The 13,294-nt window shown below is 39.3% G+C and overlaps 1 protein-coding gene across 9 annotated transcripts in view; it reads right to left on the bottom strand.

Annotated features, from left to right (window-relative positions):
* The window catches only part of Dmxl2 (Dmx like 2), a 121,583-nt gene that overhangs the window by 53,715 nt on the left and 54,574 nt on the right, over window positions 1-13,294 (bottom strand). For all 9 annotated transcript variants that reach the window (XM_050119419.1, XM_050119416.1, XM_050119410.1 and 6 more), the window contains 4 exons: window positions 9,885-9,974; window positions 7,408-7,531; window positions 4,127-4,246; window positions 2,362-2,589 (listed from right to left, as the gene is read on the bottom strand). In XM_050119419.1, the coding sequence (XP_049975376.1) occupies window positions 2,362-2,589; window positions 4,127-4,246; window positions 7,408-7,531; window positions 9,885-9,974 (562 nt within the window). The remainder of the gene's footprint in view (window positions 1-2,361; window positions 2,590-4,126; window positions 4,247-7,407; window positions 7,532-9,884; window positions 9,975-13,294) is intronic.

Here is a 13,294-nt window from a genome sequence, read left to right as displayed (position 1 = left end):
TAGTTATGTGTATGAGTATGTGTATATGTCCAAGTTTGTATATATGCACATGAGTACAGGTGACCTTGGAGGCCATAAGAAGTTGACAGATCCCTAGAGCTGTATTTACAAGAGGTTATAAGCCGCCTGATGTGGGTGCTTAACTGTAGTTTTCTAGAAGAGCAGCAAGTGCTCTTAACCAGACAGCCATATTTAAAAGATTTTAAAAATATTTTAAAAGATTTTTTACAAACTTTGTATTTGGGAAATATACCTACAACCCCAGCCCTTATACGGCAGAGCAAAAGGATTACAAGTTCAAAATTTTCCTAAAATATATCAATGAGTTTCAGACAGCTTCAGCTACAAAGACTCCATCAAAAACCAAACAAAAATAAATAAAAAAAAAACAAGATTTGTCTAGATCTGCATCAAAAACAAAAGCCCGTAATAAAAATTTTTCTCAAGGTAACCTTTCCACTGTGAATGCAGATATGTCTGAGGGATGGATAAGAACACCCCATACTCAGTATCCACCAGAAATCAAAATAAGATTGAACCTCCATTTTTGTTTGTCAGTATCTGATGGAGGAAGGTCATTGGCTAATAAAGAAACTGCCTTGGCCCATTTGATAGGCCAGCCTTTAGGTGGGTGGAGTAAACAGAACAGAATGCTGGGAGGAAGAGGAAGCAAGCTCAGATGCGAGACACCATGCTCCCCTCTCCGGGGCAGATGCAATGAAGCTCCAACCCAGGATGGACGTAGGCTAGAATCTTCCCAGTAAGCACAACTTGGGGTGCTACACACGTAAATAGAAATGGGAAATCAAAATGTAAGAATTAGCCAGTAAGAAGCTAGAGCAAATGGGCCAGGCAGTGTTTAAATGAATACAATTTGTGTGTTGTTATTTCGGGGGCTAAGCTAGCCAGGCGGCTGGGAGCTGGGTGGCAGAATGCAGCCCACAGCTCCCACAACAAGTATCATTATCCTAGGAACTCTCCAATTAGAATTCCACAAGTGGCAAGTCATTTCAGATGCAGCCTCCAGTCCAAGCCTTCAAACAACCTCATCTGCCTTGCTAAAGTCAGTATAATTACAGGCCAGTCACATTCTGCTCTGAAAATAAGATATATTGATGGCGGGGAGGGGACAGATAGAAAGACCAATAACAGATAGATAGGTAGATGATATATCTTTAAAAATAAACTATTTCCAGTATGTGAGTGCAGGTGTACATGTGTCAGGGTGTACACGTGGAGGCCCCTGCCACATTCTAGGACCTGAGAGTACACTCAGGTCATTAAGCAGAGAATGCCTCTATTGCACAGCCATTTCAATGTCCTGAAATGCATATTTTAATGTGAGGTATCTTGTCTACATTTTGGAATACTATGATAGCAAAACTTCAGAGAAGAAATACATTTGTCTGTGAACCACTGAAGCTCATTTTGCTATTATATTCATATCTAGATGGCTCAGTACTGAAGATACATGCCCCCACGTCTCATAGCTTAAGTATGATCTCTGAACCTATCGTAACTGATTCCTGCACAATATACTCTGACCTACACATGTAAATTTATGTTGTAAATTTATCCCATCCCTAAATTTACAAATGTACAATATTTTAAGACTTCACTCTGTGATAATCATGTTTTACCTTTATTATGTATGTGTGAACAAGATTTGATAGATACTTTTAAAGAAAAAGGTATTCCCAACACCCAGGAGGCTAAGACAGGAAGAGGCCAAAAGATCAGGGCCAGCATGAGCTACATAATGAGAAAAAGAAAGAAAGAAAGAAAGAAAGAAAGAAAGAAAGAAAGAAAGGAAGGAAGGAAGGAAGGAAGGAAGGAAGGAAGGAAGGAAGGAAGGAAGGTGGGGGAGGGGGAAGAAATGCAGCTTCTTATAAATACTTTCACTTCTTAGGAGATAAATTTTAGACTCCTTGTTGCCATGAGAAAATATACATTTAAACTATTTGGTTTCTTCTAACCATTACCTACTCCTCCACATGAGCATGGTCAAGAGAGCCAAAAAACTAAATTTATCATTAAAAATTATTATTAACGGGCTGGAGAGGTGGCTCAGAGGTTAAGAGCGCTGACTGCTCTTCCAGAGGTCCTGAGTTCAATTCCCAGCAACCACATGGTGGCTCACGGCCATCTATAATGAGATCTGGTGCCCTCTTCTGGCATGTAAATATACATGGAAGGAATGTTGTATATATAATAAATAAATAAATCTTTAAAAAAATATTATTAACAAAACATGCTTGTAAATGGTTAGATCACTGTAAGTGATAACTAAGTCAATGTCACTGTAGCACACATCAGAAGACAAGACTCTGAGCTACCACTGCTCAGTCCCAAGAACACTACCTGCTGAAGGTGTTGCTCTTATTACTTCGACAGCTTCCGGCAGGTCCAGAGGCTGACTGTACACCAGTCTGGAACTCAGAATGAGTTTACTAGCAGTTTGGAGATTGGCGACTGATGATGAGTGAGGCATGGAGCTCACACTCGGGGGCGTTTCTGGAGAAGAGTCCGCCTTCTTCTGTCCAGGTACTGACAGCAGGCTGTCAGATGAGATCCCTTCTGCAGCTTTGGCTGTGCAAATACATTTGACATGTTTCATCACACTATATACGATGGAGGATATTTTCTTATTCTCTAAGAAATGCAGCTTCTTGGAAGTACTTTTACTTCTTAGGAGACAATTCTCAGATTCCTTATGGGTTCCTTGAGAAGATATACTTTTAAACTATTTGGTTCTTTTTCACCATGACTAACTCCTTCATATGGACATGTCAGGGGAAAACCACAACATATGAGGTCTAAAACCTTAACTTACATACACTGCACAGCATTCCTACGCCTTAAATGCACTAACACACAAACTCTCATGTCTAACCCCAGAGACACTAATTATATCAACTTGGGACAGAGCTCAGTAATCTGTACTTTTAATAAGCAACCTAGTAAGCTAGTGAGATTGTTTAGTAGGTAAAGACACTTATTTCATGTTTATAAAACTGGTTAGTAATGTAATTATGAGAAATAATAGGATCTTTTTGACGCTTCTTAGTACTTTGTACTAATTAGTTTAAAGTAGATTCACCTTGACAAATGTCTGGGATGATGAGACAGCTACACTGAATCAAAGATTACACATAACATTATGTATTGAGATGTCACACGGCAATCCACAAAAATAGTTAAGTATCATATACAAGTTAAAAACAAAACTATGTAAAATACCCTATTACCCACAGAGTCAGCCTAATATGGCAATCCATGCAATTCTTTAATAATTAGCTCTCAGAAAGTAGTATAAAAACAAAACAAACAAAAAACTACCCAATATAGTCTACAGAGTGAGCTTGTGGCTGGCCTAGGCTATATAATGAGATTGTGCCTCAAAAAACCAACAAACAAAAAGAAAACTGGCCTGGAAATATAGCTCAATGAATTCCTAGCTAAAAGCTACTGAGTGCCAAATAATGCCCCCCAAATTCACTTTTTTGCTTTATAATTAATCTAAATGTGTATAGTAAGGCATATAGTAAGGCATATAGAAATTATTGTTTCTTAATGCTAACTTCAGGTGTTTAATTATATTTTGCCAAACAGCAACTATTTCTCATAATGCTAAGCTGATACACAGTGTATCACAGAACAATAAGTCTACAAAAATGTACCAGCAGAGCTCACTTAAAGATATGGCATTACAAACAGGCAGTAAATACTCGATAAATGTTAACTAAAAATAACTCAGCCAACCTTTCTTTTTTTTAATTTCCAGTGTACCTAATGTGCCCACAAACTGGTTTATTTTCAGGGTCAGTCGGTTTCTGAAGCTCAGCATGGTTGTATAGATCTTCTAAACCTAACACTCAGGAGACTAAGTATTTTGGGCTGTGCTTTATCAAAGCTCAGGCTATATCACAAGATCCACCCCCCACAAACACATAAAATAGTAATAATAATATAAAATAAATAAAGCTTGGCAGAGATTCTTACTCTCATCATCAGCACAATTTATAGTTCATTGTTTCATCATCAAGAATCAGCCAATCTAAAGAATTTACTATAAAGTGTTTGTATTTTGCATCATCCCTGTATAAAACAGTACATAATTACTTACCTAAACACGCTTGTACAGATTTAAGATGAAGGTGCCACATATGGAGAACAGAGTTATTATTACTGTCCTTCTCAATGACTACTAAAAAGAATTTTTCTGAAAACGGTGGTGGGCGATATCCTATTGTTCAAAGAGAAAGAGAATAATTAATGTTTACTGTAGGATTAGAAAAACATTTTTAAAGATAAAAAAGAACCTCTTGATATATGCACAGAAGTTGAAAAGAAAGCAAAATGTGATTTACTTGAATATGATTTGTCCTTTCAAAAACTCTGGCTGACTTAATTCCCACGGTATTAAGGTACTAAGAAAGGAGAAACATGATCTGACTGTAGTTTTCGGAAGTGGGGCCTTTAGAAGGTGGTAGGATTGGATAAGGATGTCAGGATGAAGACACTATGTTGCATAATGTGGCTTTCTAAGAGCCAAAGAGAAGAGGTTTGTTCCCTATTTCTTCCTATGTGATATTCTGAGCTGGCCCTAGGACTCTGCTACCATCAGATACAGTCTTTCAACCTTAGACCAAAATCACAGCTAAAATCTCTCTGTTTATACCGGTTATGGCATTAGACTACTGAAGTACATTAGAAAATGAACTCATACAGGAAGAATTCATTTTAAGGATGGTTTTTAATTTTTAATATAATTTTTGTGTCAAAAGCTACAGAGCTATCAAAACTAATCGGGCTCTATCAAGTGTACACAAAGAGGTCAGTGATATGGCTCAATGGGTAAACAAGTTTGTCACACAAGCCTGAGTTTAATTCCCAGAACCCATGAAAAGGTAGAGAGAGAGAGTGCCTCCACAAAGTCGTACCCTTCCAGATGCACATTAAAAACTCTCCCTCATACATACACAATATTAAATAAAACTTCAATTTAATAAATACATAAAGGCCAACACAAAAGGAATCCAAAGATAGGCCATTAATCAGGCATTGAAAATTAAACGTGAGGGTCAGTGAGATGGGTCAGGGGTAAAGGAACCTGCTGCCAAGCCTGAAGATCTGAGTTTAATCATCAGAAGCCAAGTTGTCTTCTGACCTCACATGCACACACATACAAGACAGACAGACAGACAGATAGACAGACAGATAGACAATAGAAAAATTTTTATCCTGTAAATTTTTTTACATGAAATTAACATTTTTAAAAATTTGTAAGTAATTTGACAGAGCAATAGTGGTAAAGGAAGGCACAGAGAACAAACAGGAATTTCACATATGGGTACATTTTTTTCCTGTTCACAGCTGTGTTCCTTGGAAGTGAAAATGAGACCTACATTGAACAATATAAACTTTCTTTTAAAATGAAAATTTTTGGGCAGCAGGGGTGGTGGTGGTGGTGGTGGTAGTGGTGGCGGCTCAGTTGGTAAATGCTTGCCAAGTAAGTGTGAGTACCCGAATTTAGTCCCCAGCCATTCATGTGCACAAAAATATGCGAACCCACTTTGTATATAGATTCAAACAAAACACAAACAAAAATAACAGTATTTTAGCTGGGCGGTTGGTGGCGCAGCCTTTAGCCCCAGCACTAGGAAGGCAGAGGCAGGCGGATCTCTGTGAGTTCAAGGCCAGCCTTATTTACAGAGTTAGTTCCAGGACAGCCCTGTTAACACAGAGAAGCCTCTGTTACACAGAGAAGCCCTGTTTCAAAAACAAACAAACAAAAACAACCAGTATTTTAGGCAAATAACAAAAAAACTATTTATTATGATTCTGAAGATTTTTATTTCACTAGTTTGATAATGTAAGCAAAAATATCACCTTGAGAAATGCAGCAGGGGGCTGTAGAGATGGTTAAGAGCTCTGGCTACTAGGCTTGATAGTTTTATGTCAACTTGACACAGGCTGGAGTCTATCAGAGAGGAGGGAACCTCAGTTGAAATAATGTCTCCATAAGATCCAGCTGTTGGAGTCAGACAGTGGTAATACTCGCCTTTAATCTCAGCACTTGGGAGGCAGAGGCAGGTGGATCTCTGTGAGTTAGAGGCCAACCTAGTCTACAAAGCAAGTTCCAGGATAGCTAGGGCTGTTACACAGAGAAACCCTGTCTTGAAACCAAAAGATCCAGCTGCTGGGTATTTTCTTAATGGTTCCATTCCTGGCCTGGTGGTTGGTTCCATTCCTGGCCTGGTCGTCCTGGATCCAAAAGAAAGCAGGCTGAGCAAGCCAATAAGCAGGAAACCTCAGTGGCCTCTGCATCAGCTCCTGTCTCCAGGTTCCTGCCCTGCTGGAGTTCCTGTCCTGACTTCTTTTGGTGATGAACTTTCATGTGGAAGTGTAAGTCAAATAAAATCTTTCCTTCCCAACTTGCTTGTGGTCATGATGTTTCATCAAAGTAACAGAAACCCTAGCTGTAACAGCTGCTTTTCCAGAAGAGCCAGGTTCAGTTATCAGTACCCACATGGCAGCTCACAACTACCCTTAACTCCAGTCCCTGGGGAGCCGATGCTCTCTTCTCACCTACAGAGGCACTAGGCACACACTTGGTACACAGACATACATACAGGCAAAACACCCGTATACATAAAATTAAGTATTTTTATTTCTTTAAAAAGCTAGAAAAACAAAAATAAGAAGAGGAAGGGATGAGAAAAATATGCACATGACAAGTCTTTAGGAAAACAGTTATACAATTGGTAGAAAAAAACAAAGAGAAACTTTCTACACAAAAGAGAAAAACTTTAAGAAGCATTAAAGAAAAAAATTAAAATTTTTGCCTAATTTGACAGAGGGATAAGAAATACATCAAAGAGGGATAACTGTTTGGAAACCCTTGGTAAACTAAAATGGCACTCACTGTAGAGAATGAATTCTTAGAGCAGTACATGCCTTTTCATTTTAATATAGCAGGACTGCTATAAATACAAAATCCTAATTTCTAAAAGAAATACTTCATATGAAATTCTGAAGTTGAAACTAAACATTATACTGTTTGTTTTCTAAAGATCTCATAGAAAACCTACTTTCTTTCCAAAACAGGGGGGCACTGGGAACCAGAGGTGGGCTTTCTGGAAGAGCAGCAAATGCTCTTAACCACTGAGCCATCTCTCAAGTCCTGACACACAGGCAGCTTTCACAGATGACTGCTGGACATGCCCAAGCTTGAGTGATCCACACACATGATGAAAGCTGGGAGTTTTTAATGATCAAAATAAGCAAACTCACTTTTCCTCCCAGAGGAGATTCCACTGTTTATTTCAGGCAGTTCTGGAATGGCAGTGAGTCAGTCCACTTCATCAGCTAAAAACAGGCCTCCACCTACCCTCAAAATCATACCTTGTGATGGCTGAAAAAATATTTCTGTTTCCTTCTCCTTTTTCTCTATATCTTCTTTATGTGGTTTATATCCAATAATAAAGTCTTCTTGAAACACATGCAGTAGCTGTGTATTTGTGCCACACTACAAAGGAGAAAAGTGAAGCTTTTGATCTTTGAAATTCCTTCTTCCCACCCCCACCTTCCCCACACTAGCACAGAAAACACAATCTCTACATGAAGTCTATTCTTAATGTAACCAGGAAGAAGACAGCAGGGAGAAAGCAAAGACGTGCTTGAACTAAGACAGCACAGCCAACTGCAAAACAGTGTCAGATATGTGTCTCAAACAAAAACAAACACTGGCCCTAGAAAGCTCACTCAGAGCTTAAGACCCAGACTCAGTTTCCAGTACCCATGTCACGTGGTTCTCAACTGTAACTCCAGCTCCAGGAGATCAAAACCCCTGGTCCCCTTGGGCACCAACATTCATATGTACATCATACCCAGAATCTGATACACATGCCTACACATAATTAAAAATAATAAGAATAAATCTTTAAAAAATACTCAAAAAATACAAATGTAGTTAAATGACATAAACCACTAGACTAAAAAACCAGCAGATTTTCCAAGTCTACCTGAGAGCTCCACCAACAAACACTAACGCCTGAGAAAAGCTCTCAGAGCACCCCTGTAGACCATTTGGTGGGGATTGTGAGGGAACCTGTTTATAGCAGATGACAACCTTTGCAGAATACATTTACATGAGAGTGTAGAGGGTCAAGAGAAGGACCTATGAAATGCACCACTGGAGATATGCTGCATGGCCATGTTTCCAGACCGCACAGAGAATAAAAGCAATCACAGAGAGCCACCGAGAACTACCTAGTAAACTGAAATTCAAGGAAAAGGTACAGCAAGGGAATACAATAGAAGAGTGCTGAGACCATCGATGACAACCTCACAGAAAGTAGTTTTGATTAGCTTGGCACTGAATGAACACAGAATAATCTTAAAATTTTGGGTAATTTTCATTTCTTACACAGAATGAAATAGGACTATAATATTAGGTTAAGCCATAAAAAATATATCAAAGATCAGAGTATTTTTAACGTCTCTCCAAGTAAAAAGTATAAAATCTCTTTATAACATAAGATCATCTTCCCAAGAGAAAAGGAACAAATGAAGGGTAATCAATCCTTCATGAGTACAAAACTAAAGAACACAGACAAGTGGTGGCAATGCACTTGGAGGCTGAGGCAGTGGTGAGTTCCAGTCAGCTGCCACAAAAACAAACAAAACAATCAGGGAAGGAAAGAGGGGAAAAAAGATTAAGTCAGGGAGGAGGGAACTGAGACAAATAGTGATAGATAACAGAAAATGGGGGAGGGGAAGATGGACAGTCAGAGAACACACTGGGACAAACCTACAAGGAGTTTTAGACTCAGATTTACAAACCATTCACTTGCAGTGGCTGGACTTTACCACCCTGTACTACTGAAAATCAGAAGCAGATGGGAAGCAAATCTGGTGTATATGTAAAGTCAAGGGAAGACTAGGTGAGAGTGGACCACACCAATATCCCATGGTGCAGAGAGCAAAGGGGCCCAAGTTGGGAAATGCACTCTTCTAGATCTCTCTGGAGCAGAAGAAGGAAATAACGAGTTGAACTTAATGCATAATAGTTCAGCTTGAGAACAGAGAATTACAATTTCCTTGGAGGCCTCATTAGTAACTTGAGTCTGGCAGCCCCATTTCTGCTACTAAAGCTGATGTGATAATTTCTCCATTTAAGTAGAAATATCTTCATTTCCCATAAAAATGCAAGCACTGTGGAAAAATTATAAGTACCTCTATACTTGTCTTATTTTTCATTTTGTTTTGTTTTAAAGATGTGGTTACTTCCTCAAAGCAATTTTTTTAATGGCTGTGTAACTCTTTCAGTCCAGAAGCACAGCCCAGAAGAAAAAAAATAAAGATAAATGGACTTTTCCCATTGGTCCTCTTCCCCCAGGTAGGAGCTAGAGAGGAAACTTGACTACATGAAGGGCAGGGCTGTGAATAAAAACACCAAGCTGAGGCTACTTTCATCTGCACTTTAATGGATCTCATAAAAATGCCCAATCTGAGCCCCAAGCAAGTAAATGCTGTGTGTTCCCTACTGAGCTAAAATGGAAACTAGAAGGAGGGACCACAGCTGGAGACTGCACAGCTGCACTATATCTTCCCTTAGGACATGCACACTGGGTTATAGTTTCCCTGGTTGAATCAAACTTCCTTCAAATAAGAGAAAAAGACACAGATAAAGTCAATTAGAGGGCAGAAACTCCTAAATCATTAGTAGTTAGTCACACACACAACCACACTTTGAGATTCACGAGACAATGGATATTTTACCAAATGAGAATCATCCTAAAATATATACATAGAAAACACTGTGAAATAAAGAGAATCAAAGAGCACAGAACATCACCAAATTGAAAGCATGTTTTTACTTGGTCAGTTATTGCATCAAGTTCAATAATGCAGCCTGGTCGGGCAGTAGACTGTTGGCTCACAATGTTAAACACTTCTCCAATAAGTTTCTGTAAACAACAAATGAAAATGTCAATGATCAGCAAAATTGCCACTCTGTCCTTAAGAGACAGCATCACAGACGCTAAGCCCCCCCCCCCGACCCCCGTTAGTCACTGATTGACAATGACAATATAGCTAGAGAAATACAACTTTCCATTCTCATTTCTGTCTTTAAAATTAAGAAGTTAGAAAAACTGCCAATATTTATATAAGTAATTCAGAACAGCTAGCTATTTCAATGTCGTCATCAAGACAAATGCAGTTAAGGACCTAGCCCAAAGCCTGAGTGTGTGGTGTATGGATGTTTGGTGCCATCTGAAAATACAACTCTCCAAATGAAATATAGGAATCATGATTGACAAATGAGACTGTCTCTTTAGAGGACAATGTTTGAATTAAAACATGAAGTTAAGTTCTGGATTTCTTAAAACTTCCCAAACTTCATACTGGGAGGAGTCTCCTCAAAACCCACACCAAGAAGCCAACTCTTTTAAATAAAAACCTTTCAATAACTTAACTAAATGTCTAATGTCCATCTCCAATGTCTCTCCCTGCCATAATGAAGTTTAGATCCCAGTTTAGCCTAAGGTTGGTACTAAGAGGAAACAACATCCACACTGGACATGTGGGATCTTTCCAGTTTGTATCAGCAGAATTCCAGAAAACATGTATTGGGATAGATTCTAGGGTTAAATCACAAAAGATAAAATAAGTGGTTGAATATGGCTGAACTTATTGATAAGTATGTTCACCCAAAGTCAGGATTTAAAGTCTTAGCTAAAAAACCCATACAAATGGTTTTGACATTCTGCTGGGTTATTTAATGAAATCTGAACTCAGCTATGGCCTACAATCTGTGAGGCTAAAATTCCAGGATTTCTGTAGCACAGCAAAGACTGTTACTCAGAGAGCATCAACAGACCAATAGCAGCAATAAGAAAGTACTTTTTAAAGTGTACTGTGCATCTACACTTCAACAGTGTCTCCAGATCCATGTGTATACAAAAGTTTAAGAAGTGCTGCTGCTGTAAGTTGGGTGTCCTGATTAGATTTTTGACAAGTTGACACAAGCTAGAATTATTTAGGAAGAAGAACCACAACTGAGATAATGGCTCCATCAGATTGGCCTTTACACAAGTCTGTAGGGTATTTTCTTGATTAATGACTGATGTGAAAGGGACCAGCACTATGGGGGCAGTGCCACCCGTAGGCAGATGGTCCTGGGTTATGTAAGAAAGGCAGGCTAAGCAAGCCATCAGGAATAAGCCAGTAAGCTTCATTACTCCATGGCTGTGCTTCACTTAATGCCTCCAAGTTCCTGTCTTAAGTTCCTGCCCTAACTTCCCTCAGTGATGAAATGTGACCAAAGACCTGTAAAGTGAAATAAATGCTTGCTTTCTCAAGTAACTTTTGGTCACAAGCAATAGGAACTCTAACTAAGACACAGGGCATAGAGGGGTAAGACTCTAATTCCAACACTCGGGATGCAACCTGAGCTGCATAGTGAGTTCCAGTTCAGAGCTGAGGTATAACTCAATGGTAGAGTGCTTACCAAGCAAGCACAAGACTCTGGGTTTCATTCTCAGCAACACAGAGAGAGAGTGAGTGAGTATTGATGGTTCTCAGTCTTGGCTGCACACTGACTCCTCACTCAACCACTGATGGTTAGGTTCCACTCACAGAGACTTATCTGCTTGCCTAGGGGACAATCTGATCATGAGTCATTCTATAAGCTCCTTGAGGATTTCCAACACGTGGCCAATACTATCACATGAACAAATATAAATTCCAGCCAATGGTTTGTCTTCCCTGTTCAAAACTCTCTACCAATACAAGAGGAAAGATGCACATATGCACAGGTTCCAGCACTGAGAGGGGAGTGGACACAAGCCTCCATCCCTAACTCAGAAGCTATGTCCAAACAATAATTGCTCACAAAGGAAAAATTAGTTTTCTCCAATGAAGTTTCGCAGGGTATATAAACCACTTTCAAGGCCAGGCCCCATGCCCAGCAGTAGAGGGGGCAACACAAAACAAAACCAGTAATACTTCTAGAAGGCTTTATCTCAGGGATTTTTTTTTTAAACTTTGCAGGTCTTCTGCACATATATTATGGTTTCCCAGTTTGTTTTAATGGAATTTCTGTGTGAATGTGTGTATCCCTACATCTGTGTTTCTTGTGCTTTTTCTTTGGCTCTTTTCTTTCTGTTGGTTTGTTTGGTCCTACTCTGATTTGTTTGTTCTAATTTTATCTAATTTTAATTTAATATTATTTGTCAGACACCTGTTTGTGCTGTGGTAAGAGAAACAATCATGTGGATTTGGGTGGGTGGGGAAGTGGGAAAGGTCTGGGAGGAGTTAGGAGAGGGGAAAACATAATCACAATACATTCTATTTAAAAATCCATTTTCAGTAAAAAAATAAATAAATTTTAAAAAGAGTCAAAAAAGTGGCAGCTTCTTATAAGCCAGCTATATTCACATAATGAAACCTTTCTTAAATGTTTAGCATAAGCAAGGTGTGGTGACACATGCGTATAATTCTGGCACCTCAGGTGGGGTAGAGGCAAGAGCAGCAATGGGTAGGTGACAACTGTCTCAAAAAAAAATTTGTCAGTTTAAAATTTTAAAATCTAAAAGTACTTCAGTTACTTTTCACACCCTCATTTTAACAGTACAATTAGTCTCCCATGATAAGTCAAGATAATAGGCCCCCTTCCCTAAAGACAGCTACCATAATTCCTCTCTGCAGACAAGTTATTACATGGAACTTCCGCAGACCCAAACAACTTCAAAATGCAGGATGTAGATCACTGTAATCTCTAGGTCTTCATTGAGGGAGGTAAGAGAGGCAAATTTTGAGAAGGAGATGTAACAGAGGGGGACAACTCAGACTGACAGACTTGCAAGATGGAGATAAGAGGTCAGGAGCCAAGAAACATAGATGACCTCTAAAAGCTCATAGAGGCCAGGAAAGGGGCTCTATTTGGAGTTTCTATAGGAAAGGGGCCATCCAACACTTGAGTCTCCTCAGCTCTAAAGTGTGAATGATAGTGTTACCTTCCTGTTAGGATTGTTGGAAAGATTAAATGAGTAACTATATGTGAAACACTCAGAACCAGGGCAGATACACAGTGACCAGTAGATGAGAGCTTGCTGTCACTATTTTTTTTTAATTGAGAATAAGAACAAAAAGTTTCCGCCTCCTCCCAGCCTCCCATTTCCCTCCCCCTCCCCCCACTCTTCTCCCCCTCCCCCCACTCTTCTCCCCCTCCCTCTCCAATCCGAAGAGCAGTCATGGTTCCCTGCCCTGTGGAAAGTCCAAGGTC

Source organism: Alexandromys fortis, unplaced genomic scaffold (genome assembly GCF_014885135.2).
Source record: "Alexandromys fortis isolate MF-2015 unplaced genomic scaffold, M_Fortis_MF-2015_v1.1 scaffold_167, whole genome shotgun sequence".
In the NCBI taxonomy this organism is placed as follows: domain Eukaryota; kingdom Metazoa; phylum Chordata; class Mammalia; order Rodentia; family Cricetidae; genus Alexandromys; species Alexandromys fortis.
The sequence above is the reverse complement of the archived record's forward strand: the minus strand, read 5'-3'. Positions and strand labels throughout refer to the sequence as shown.